Source organism: Primulina huaijiensis, chromosome 11 (genome assembly GCF_012295235.1).
Source record: "Primulina huaijiensis isolate GDHJ02 chromosome 11, ASM1229523v2, whole genome shotgun sequence".
Lineage (NCBI taxonomy): Eukaryota > Viridiplantae > Streptophyta > Magnoliopsida > Lamiales > Gesneriaceae > Primulina > Primulina huaijiensis.
In genome coordinates, this window is record NC_133316.1 from 4,540,662 (window position 1) to 4,551,037 (window position 10,376).

At 45.3% G+C, this 10,376-nt stretch overlaps 2 protein-coding genes across 2 annotated transcripts; one reads left to right on the plus strand and one right to left on the minus strand.

Moving 5' to 3' along the window:
- Positions 1 to 3,158: 3,158 nt before the first annotated feature.
- LOC140988294 (uncharacterized) lies at positions 3,159 to 4,393 on the plus strand. The gene is made up of 2 exons (XM_073457325.1): positions 3,159 to 3,347; positions 3,455 to 4,393. Exons 1-2 carry the CDS (start codon positions 3,159 to 3,161, stop codon positions 4,391 to 4,393), a joined length of 1,128 nt encoding a protein of 375 aa, XP_073313426.1.
- Positions 4,394 to 6,367: 1,974 nt separating this feature from the next.
- On the minus strand, positions 6,368 to 8,205 carry LOC140988935 (uncharacterized). The gene is made up of 3 exons (XM_073458037.1): positions 7,731 to 8,205; positions 7,090 to 7,636; positions 6,368 to 7,003 (listed from the first exon to the last, which is right to left on the minus strand). Exons 2-3 carry the CDS (start codon positions 7,375 to 7,377, stop codon positions 6,803 to 6,805), a joined length of 489 nt encoding a protein of 162 aa, XP_073314138.1. The 5' UTR covers positions 7,378 to 7,636; positions 7,731 to 8,205; the 3' UTR covers positions 6,368 to 6,802.
- Positions 8,206 to 10,376: the final 2,171 nt, after the last annotated feature.

Here is a 10,376-nt window from a genome sequence, read left to right on the forward strand (position 1 = left end):
TTTTTTTTTTTTTTGCCCCAATTTTTTTGATAAATTAATATTAGAATTTTTTATTTTTTTATTTTTTTTTGGCCCTTCCTTGGACATACGCCCGAGGTCCGGCTTGGTTTCATTCGGAGTTAAAACTTTTATTTAATATAAATAATAGATAATCTGTATAATTTTTAGTTATGGACTGTGATATTAGAATTTTTTTTTAAAATAATGGGTTTAATTAAAAGATATATGATAGTTGGGTACCGATCTTAGCAAGTTATAATCAGATATTTTTTTTTCTACGCCGAGACACCCTCCCAGCCACCTTTTAACGGTTTTCTTCGTGATCTCAGGCCTCGGGCAAATTCGAAATCTGCATCTGGACTAGTGTCACTTGCTGAAATCGGACTCCAAATTTTCAGTGAGTATCAATTGACGTCATCTGTGGGAAACTTTGAGTTGAGACATAGAGATGGTAGGCAGGAGAGGGAGCAGAAATGCTAACTCAGCATCATCACGTCCTCAGATGGGACCTGAATAATCTCATGTTGAGACGAGACAGGAACAACCGCGTCTTGAGACGAGGCAGGAACAACCTTGTCAGGAGACAAGAGCCGAGCAACCTCGTCACGAGACAAGGATTGAGCAACCCCGTCTCAACGAGAATGTGGCGAACTTGACCATGGAACAGTTGGGCTAATTTATTACCCGGACAGTGGACGAGTCCATGAAGAGGAACCAAGAGTCTATGTTTGCTGAGGAACAGGCCACTCGCCAAGAGCGAGAGGAAATCGCTGAGGGCCACCAGAGCAGGGTTGAAGAGACACAGCCCCTCCCAAGCGAGGGGAATATGGAGATGGGAGAGATGTGGAGGAAAATACGGATGTTGAGACAACAGTTAGGAGGCAGAGCGCCGACAACCAAGATAGGAAGTCCTTTTCACTTGTCATTTTGGAAGAAAGGCTTCCTCCAAATTTTCGACAGTCAAACGTAGGAGAACATGACGGACATACTGACCCCGAAGAACACTTGGGGAGATTTGAAAATGCGGCTCTTCGGTATTCAGATGGAGTCAGGTGCAGGGTATTTCTGGGCATGCTGGTGAGGTCAGCCTAGCAATAGTTTAACACCCTGCAGCCCAACTCCATACAGTCTTTCGAGGATTTTTCTACGGCTTTCTTGCACCGATTTGCTAGCAGCAAGAGGCACCAGAAAAACTATTTGAGCCTGTTCGTGATGAAACAACAACAGGCTGAAACTTTGCGAGAATTTATCCAACGTTTCAACAGTGTAGCGCTGGAAATACCAGCGACTATCCCTGACATCATGATAAGTGCTTTTACCTAAGGACTGAGGGGAGGAGAATTTTTCAAGTCGCTGGTCAAGAAACATCCGTCAAGCTATGATGATCTGTTAGCTCGGGCGGAGAAATATGTAAATCTAGAAGATGCCCAGCAGCATAAGAGGATGGAGCAGCGGCCCGGGGGAGGAAGAGCTGAGGGAACGGAAAGAAGAGGAAAAAAGAGGGGTGCAGGTGAAAGGGAGGAGGACAAAACTAGAGGTAGAGGTCAATTCTCATCACATGTTCCTCTGAATAGGAATCAGGATAAAGTGATGGAGGTGAGGGAATCAGGGGAGTGGAGGGAGAAGTCGCAGAGGATGGAGAGCAGTGCTAGGTTTCCGCTGCTGGGCAGGCAGGAAAGATCCTCATCCGGGAGTGAACCGAGATCTCGCCCCTCCCCTATGCGAGGTCGAGGCCCTCCGTGGATAAATCAGAGGGTTGGGGAGCAGAGAAGGGAAAGTCGAGGTTAAGATGTCCCTCGGGAGCCCGTCGAACCGAGGAGTGGAACGAATGAGGACAACCACCCTACGAGAGGGATGATTCATATGATCTCGGGGGATGCTACTGATGGAGATTCTGGGCGAGCTCTGAAAGCACATGGGAGAAGGTTGGAGAACTTCGAAATATCTTGGGGTGCGGACTTACCCTAGGATCCTATCATCAGTTTTGGGCCTGAAGACCTCCGAGGTGTTATGGCCCCACATAACGATGTCTTGGTGGTGACGGACATCGTTGCCAATTATGATGTGGCACAGATCTTTATTGATAATGGAAGCTCTGTGAATATCTTGTTCAAGAGTACTCTGGATCAGATGAAGGTGGAGAGATTTGAGTTTGAGCTGATCTCTACTCCTCTATATGGGTTTGCAGGACATGCCATTCCGCCGTTGGGTCAGATTGTCCTTCCTCTATCTTTGGGACATGAGCCTCGACGGGTAACAAAGATGACAGCATTTATCGTTGTGGACACCCCATCAGCGTACAATGGAATTCTGGGACGATCAGCCCTAACGAATTTCAGAGCTGTAGCTTCCATGTATCATCAGAAGCTGAAGTTTCCTGTAGGAAAGGGGGTTGGAGTCTTGTGCGGAGACCAGAAATTCGCGCGTCGGTGTTATGAAGGAATAGTGAAGGAAAAAGGAAAGAAGGCACGTGTGGAGGTCAATATGATCAGAATGGGAAGAAGTGGGTTTCCCGTGGTAGGGAGAGAGATTCAGGAGGTGATGGATGAAGAGCCGGAGATCGTAGCATTGGGGCCCGAAAAGAAGACGCTCAGAATAGCCCCGGACCTTGACCCAAGGGTCAGGGAAGAACTCATTACTTGTTTACAGGCTAATCTAACGGATTCGCATGGTCGGCCCAAGATCTCACAGGGACGACTACAGATGTTGCAGAGTATCGGTTGAACATCTAGCCTAATGCTCACCCTGTGAAACAAAAAAAAAAGACACTTCGGTCTTGAGGAAGATAAAGTTATACAAAAAGAGGTGGGAGAATTGCTTGAGGCTGGGCACATTCGAGAAGTGCAATTTTCTACTTGGATATCGAATATCGTCCTAGTCCCAAAGAGTTCAGAGAAGTGGAGGATGTGTGTGGACTTCAGAGATCTCAATAATGCATGCCCTAAAAATTTTTATCCTTTACCCCAGATAGATCAGTTGGTAGACTCCACAGCTGGACACCAATATATGTGCATGTTGGATGCTTATCAGGTGTACCACCAAATCCCCTTAGCTGTAGAGGACCAAGATAAAGTGAGTTTCATTTCCTCAGAAGGAACTTTCTGTTGCGTGTCATGCCCTTCAGACTCAAAAATGCCGAAGCCACGTATCAGCGGTTGATGAATAGGAAGCAGGTGGGGAGGAATGTTGAAGTGTACGTGGACGACATCATGGTGAAGTCAAAGGATTCAACCCAGCTCATACCTGATTTAGTGGAGACCTTTTCCACCCTCAGGTCTTATGGGCTAAAGTTGAACCCTCAGAAGTGTATCTTTGGGGTGAGGGGTGAGAAGTTTTTGGGTTACATGGTAACAGAGAGGGGGGATTGAGGCTAACCCCGAGAAGGTTTGTGCTGGCGAGGTTTATCTCGAGATCCGCTTACAGAAGCTTACCGTTCTTCCGGACTTTGCATAAGGAGAAAAAATTTAAATGGGGTCCGGATTGCGAGAAAGCTTTTGGAAAATTGAAGAAGTACCTTGCTGAGCTCCCTGTCCTGGCCAAACCGGCAGCAGGTGAGCCTTTGTGGGTATATTTATCTGCCACCGAGGGATCTGTGAGTTCGGTCCTTGTCAATCTAAAGGGATCAACTCAACAACCGGTCTATTATGTTTCGCATGCACTCAGGGGGGCAGAGATAAGATACTCAAGGTTGGAAAAATTGGCTTTGGCTTTAGTGATGACAGCGAGACGTTTGATCACCAACAGTCCATTGGGTAGGACCTTAACTCATTTAGATATGTCTGGCCGTTTGGATAAGTGGACTACTGAGCTGGGAGAGTATGACATCCAGTATGAGCCAAGAACACCTATCAAAGCACAAGCCTTAGCCAATTTCTTGGTTGAGATCGTGCATCAGGAGAATGAGGACCCTTGGAAGGTGTATGTGGATGGTTCCTCATCGAAGTATGGAAGTGGGTTGGGGGTAGTACTGATTTCGCCAGCTGGAGAGGAGGTGAAGTTAGCCGTAAGGTTGGACTTTCGAGCATCCAACAATGAGGCGGAGTATGAGGCTGTGTTGGCAGGACTTCTAGCAGCCAGAAACGTAGGAGCTACCCGAGTACTTATTTTTTCTGACTCACAGCTGGTAGCACAACAGATGAAGGGAATATATGATGTGAAAGATGAGAAACTTATTGAGTATGCTCAAGAGGTGGACAAAGTTAGAGAGAAATTCACCGAGGTCTCGTTTGAGCAAATTCTCAGGAAAGAAAATGAAAAGGCAGACACTCTAGCCAAAATGGCGGTACAATGGGAAGTTGGAAGACTAGGGATGTGGTATTCCAAGTCGAACTCACACCTCACACGAGTTCGCCTACAGTGGAACAGGAAGAAAAGAATTGGAGGACTGTCATAACTGGTTACTTGAAGGAGGGAAAGCTTCTTGATGACCCTAGGGAAGCTCGTAAGTTGAAGATTAAGTGTTCACGCTATATGATAGTCGGAGAAGTGTTGTATCGAAGGTCTTTTGCAGGACCGCTACTTCGATGCTTGGGTTATCAAGAGACTGATTATGTGCTCCGAGAAGTTCATGAGGGATGTTGTGGAAATCATTTGGGGGCTTATGCGTTGGCTAGAAAGGTGATGCTCGTCGATTATTGTTGGCCCTCAGTGCTGCATGATGCCCAAGAACTGGTGATGTCCTGTGATAGTTGTCAACGTCACGCTCGTTTGCATCATCGGCCAGCCGCGCTGATGAAGACTATCTTAGCCGCATGTCCTTTTGATCAGTGAGGAATTGATATTGTGGGGCCTTTCCATATAGCTCCTGTACAGAAAAATTTTCTATTGGTAGCAGTTGACTATTTTTTGAAATGGGTGGAAGCAGAGCTTTTGGCTAGAATCACTGAGAATGACGTCCTGAAGTTCTTGCGGAAGAGTATAGTATGCAGATACGGGGTACCTAGGAGACTGATATCCGATAATGGAAGACAGTTCCAAGGAGCTAAGATCCAAGCCTGGTGTAAAGAGATGGAGATCCAACAAGTCTTTACTTCTGTAGCTTACCCGCAGAGTAATGGGCAGGTGGAGGTGACTAATCGGACGCTGGTGCAGGGTCTAAAGGTTCGACTTGGCAATGCTAAGAGCAATTGGGTGGATGAATTACCAAGTATCTTATGGGCTTACAAAACCACTCCAAGAGAAGGAACGAAAGAAATTCCTTTCAGTTTAGTCTACGGTAATGAGACGGTGCTCCCGGCTGAAATTGGGTTGGAATCAGTGAGGGTGGTGTTTTATGATGAAGATAACGATGTGAGGCGGGCAACCGACCTTGATATGTTGGAAGAAAAGGGAGAGGCCGCAAGCATTCGCATGGAAGCTTATAAGAATCACATTGAACAGTCTTATAATCGGAGGGTCATTCAGAGAAACTTCCAGGTCGGCGACTTGGTCCTAAGGAAGGTGCAGGAAGAGCAGAGAGGAAAGTTAGAGCCAAAGTGGGAGGGCCCCTTCAAAGTATTCGAAAATCTTAATTCTGGAGCCAACTACTTGGAGAATGCGCAAGACAAGGCTTTGAAGAGGCCCTGGAATGCTTACCACCTTAGGAAATATCATTCTTGATTTTATCGTCAATGTATTTCATTTTTGGATTTTCCCATATAATCAGTTGGAATTCAATAAAATAAAGTTCTTCTTTTCAGTTCATTTATGTTGTTGTATTATGAGAGGGAATGAGAAAAATTAAATTTTTCTACTAAGGCATCGCACAGTAGAGGAGCAGAGCGGAGGAGAAAAATTAAATTTTCCTACTTAGGCATCGCCTCGTAGGGGAGCAGAGCGGAGGAGAAAAATTAAAATTTTCTACTATGACATCGCCTGGTAAGGAGCAGAGGGGGAGAAAAAAAATTAAATTTTACCTACTTGGGCTGTGCCCAATAGAGGGGCAGAGTGCCGGAGAAAAATTAAATTTTCCTGCTAAAGTTTCGCCGGACAGAGGAGTTAGTAGTGAAGGGGTGGAGTTCTTATAGTCTTCTTGCTGAGAGTCATGGGGTGAAGAGGTGGAGTTTTTTATTATCTGGATTGCAGCTAATAATGGAGAAGGGGTGAAGAGATCGAAAATCATATATTACCTACTTAAGATATGCCTAGTAGAAAAGAAAGAGAGATGAAACAAAAGTTGTATCTTATTTGATAAGTTAAGTGTTGCAGAGAGGAAGAGCTTCGGTAAGCTCGCACTTTGCAAATTTTATTTGCCTTAGTGGTTTAAGAATATAAGAGATAAACTCGGAAGAAACAGTAAATTCAAATGAAAAATACTCAATGTTGCATAAAGCGAGTTTCATACATATCAAAGGTGTGCAAAAGAAGATGACCAAATATAAATGTCATAAAATCCATAATCGCATAATAGTACGGAAAGTAAAGCAGTGCAGTGCGTGACAAATATGACCCGAAGGCATACATCGTCTGCATAAATGAGAAAATAGCATAAGTAAAGTAGCATGGTCTAAGAATCAGGAGGGAGACTCGCTATGAAATCCTCGATGTCGATGAAGTTTGTGGAAGCGCATGGCGGAGGGTAACCGTGAGCCTTGAAGAGGTCGACTGCACCCTCGAAACCCACCTCCAAGTAATGGTAAGCTTTAGGACCACAAATCTCATTGAATTCTTCAGACTTGAGGAATTCTTCTTTGAATGAGGAGGCTTCTGCAGCATGTTGCACCTTGGCGTCTTTAAGGTCCCTGCGGACTTGTACTGCCTCAATTCGGGAGTTCTTTAACTCTTCCTTCAGCTTCTGGATCTCTTTCGCTTGATCTTCTGTCAGTCACTGAAGCTCCTGTTTCTCCTTCAGAAGCTCGCCACATTGAGATTGGGACTCTGAAAGCTCCTTGGCATGTGTCGCTTTCGCCTCTTCTATGGCCACCTGGAGTTGGTGGCGAAGAACCTTACCTTCGCGTAAATCGTGGCAGGCACTGGACCTGATGATGTCTGCGCGCTCAACCAACTCCCCGAGATACATGATGCCCTGAATCAAGAAGAAAAAAGTGAGAGAATAAGAGAAATATCAATCATATATTGAATATCAAGTTAAAGTTGAAAGGAGAAATATACCTTAGTAAGACTGCTGCATGTCCGGCGGGATAAATCAGACCATCCCAATGAACCCAAGAAAGTTGTGTCTGCGGAGGAGGGGAGCTGAAATAACAGCTTCTGATCTATGTGAGTAAGGCCTCGACCCATGATAGTTGACTCCGGAGTATACGAAAGATGTATCGTTGGCCCAGAAGGATGCTCATCGTTTGATCCAGACGCCTCTGGGGACGAGGTGGATGTGACTGAGATCTCGGAGATCTTGCGCTTCCCTGCCTGTTGGATTGATGGGTCGAGATCAGTAGACATCTTCTCTTTGCCAGATAGAGAAGGGATTCAGCCTGAGGAGGCGGGGAGGAGGCGGGCTTCTGGGTGGAGGAGGATGAGCCTGCCTTCTTCTTCTTTGTAGGGGTAGGTGGGCCAGCAGGTTTCTTCGCAGTCGTAGAACAATTTCCCTTCGTCCTTGTCTTGACTGCTGGGGCAACTGACTTCTGGGGTACTGAGGATGAACTACCAGCTTTCTTCTTCGCAGTCTCAAGAAACAATACGGCATTCATGACTCTAGTACCTGCGAACAAAAACAATGGACCAAATGAGAATATTATCAAGGAACGCAATAAGCAAAAGAAAAACAAGAAGTGTAAAAAGGTGAGAATATCTACTGGCGTCCTCCTGCAGCTTAATTTTTGCGGGACTCAACCCCGCATGGCACAAGAGATCTTCAGATAGGAGTTGGGGAATACTAAAGCATCGATCTTCTAGTACTATCATTATGCACAGATATTCCTTATCTTTCTTGTAACCCTTGGAAAGCTTAGGCTTGGTGAAAGTAGGGTACCAATCCGTGGAACAAGTCAATTCCTTGAGGGGCTAAATAAAGAAGAAGTATTTTTTCCAATCCTTCACATGACTAGGGGCCCCGTCAAAAAACTTATGGCTAGACCGAGAGGTCACGTAGAAAGGTCCTTCTTTCGACTTGGCTAAGACCAAGAAGTAGAAGAAAGTAGTTCAGTTCAAGGGAAGGTCTAAGGCCCTAAATAACACAATGAAACAGCATATCGAGCGGAAACCATTGGGAGTGAGCAGACTTAGGTGTACCTGATAATAAGTGCTCAACTCCTGGAGGAAGTCACATAAGAAAAAACAAAGACCTGCATCGAAATGGTGCTGGAAGAAAGTATAGCAACCTTTGAGAGCTAGGTAGGGTTGGTTCTCAGGAGTAGGAATGAAGATTTGGTGAGAGGGAGGAATATGCAATAGAGCCCTAAGTTTTGACTCGCTAGTAGAGGGATGTGAGACGATAAGTGATCGTACCAAAGGTTATCAGCATTGGATATGTTCATTTGTTGGTTGACATGGCGAACTTCCTTACCAGGACGACTATGGGTGACGACCTCCTCCTCAGGGGAACCAAGGGTAAATTCAGGATATTCTAAGGAAGTTCTACTCTCGCTCGACTCGCTAGACCTCTCGGAATCGCTCGAGGAATCAAAGAAAGACATGAATGCTAAAGATAGCTAAACAAATAGACGAAAAAACTAACTCAGGTGAAGCGTGAGAAAATACTCGAGGGAGAAGGTCAAGAGAACGAACAAGTGGTGGGCCGGGAGCTCGTGCACGAGGAGCGAGCGTGGCGTGCTTAATAGGCGCTTGAGGGGCGAGCGTGATGGCGAGGCACGCGCTGGCGAGGGGCGTGCAGGCGAGGGCAGGAGTGCGGGCCGAGACGAGGGTGGGGCTGTACAGGCAATCGGCACGAGGGCGAGGGCTTGTGGCTTCTGGTGGGCGAGGTGCATGGAGAGGAGCGCGCGGGCGTAGACGAGAGCTCGCGAGGAGCGAGGGTGGTAAGGGTGGGGGAGGCGAGCATTGGTGGATGGGCAAGTGTGATGGCGAGGCATGCGCTAGGCGAGGGGCGTGCCGGCGAGGGCAGGAGTGTGGGGCGAGATGAGGGTGGGGCTGTGCGAGCAGTCGGGGCGAAGGGCGAGGGCTTGCGGCTGCTGTTGGGAGAGGGCGAGGGCTTGTGGTTGCTGGTGGGCAATGTGGGGACCCGGACACTAATTCATTTCTTAATCATTTTTTGAGAATAATTGGATCAATTAAATAATCTGGGTCTAAAATTTTTTTTTTTAAAAAAACAAGTGCGGAACATAATAAAATCAATCTGATATAAACATCAACATAAAAGTACAAGTTTTGTACAATTACATGAAAGTCGTATTAGGGTTCAACCACTATACATCCAGTGCTGGAACCTATTCTACTTCTGGGTCCGAATCTTCACGCTAATCTTGTTCTCTCATCCTCTTCTTGACCCTGATCCTCTCCCACCTGTTGTCATACACACATACAGATACAACAACAGCCGGATAACTCCGGTGAGAATATGATTCCCAAAATAAACAACGTATCCGTGCAATCATATAACAGATATAAAAGCATGAAACAGATATCAATAACATGTATCATAATCTGAAAGACATGAATCGATATAAAACTGTAAATCAAACTAATGACTCATCATCGCAGACTCGACTCATCTCTAATCTAGGGATCCCGATTCCTGGACATTGGCATAATATACCGAATCTCCGCAATAGAAGCCGATCCACTCCTACGCAACATCGATATAAACCAAACATCCAGTGTCTTGGCATCTCTGCCAAAGACTTGGCATCTCCGCCAAAGACGAGGCACCTCCGCCCATGACTCAATACATGCTTTGCTATAACTCAATAGACTACGCATATCAATATCATGAATTGCAAACATCAATGCAATAAAAATACAATAAAAATACAGTATGTGATTTAGGGAAACTCAAGTCAAATCTAACTCGAGTTGTATCCTCCCGGTTCAACATTGATTTATACCTTTCTTTTCGTAGATCAATCTGATCAATGAAATCAATACCAGTCTGGCTCTGATAGTTCTTCAAAGTCGTCAATACCCAATCTGGCAATGACATTATTGAGAATTACAATATCATAATACAACCCAACACAAGGATTCTCAATAAAATCGACTTTTGACGGCATAACGGCACAATATCGATATTCTCTGCAACTCATACAACACGAGATATCAAGCTACAACTCATAACCGTCTAGAACACAAATCAAAATGCTGAAATCTACATAATCTCAATCAAATCAATCTGAAAATCATAACAATTCCATACACGGTCTGTTCTTCGATCCGGGTATGATTCGACGATTATCACAACTTCAAGAACACATGATATAAATCAAATCATGATTTCCCCAACAATATATTTTCGAACCATGCTGAAAAGAAATCAAACTTACATCCTT

Excerpts from the sequence above, each read along its gene's own strand:
- LOC140988935 (XM_073458037.1), bottom strand. The coding sequence starts at position 7,377 with ATGTCTACTGATCTCGACCCATCAATCCAACAGGCAGGGAAGCGCAAG. Across the intron at positions 7,004-7,089 it reads CATGCAGCAGTCTTACTAAG|GGCATCATGTATCTCGGGGA; the intron begins GTATATTTCTCC and ends TTCTTGATTCAG.
- LOC140988294 (XM_073457325.1), top strand. The coding sequence starts at position 3,159 with ATGAATAGGAAGCAGGTGGGGAGGAATGTTGAAGTGTACGTGGACGAC. Across the intron at positions 3,348-3,454 it reads AGAAGTTTTTGGGTTACATG|GAGAAAAAATTTAAATGGGG; the intron begins GTAACAGAGAGG and ends ACTTTGCATAAG.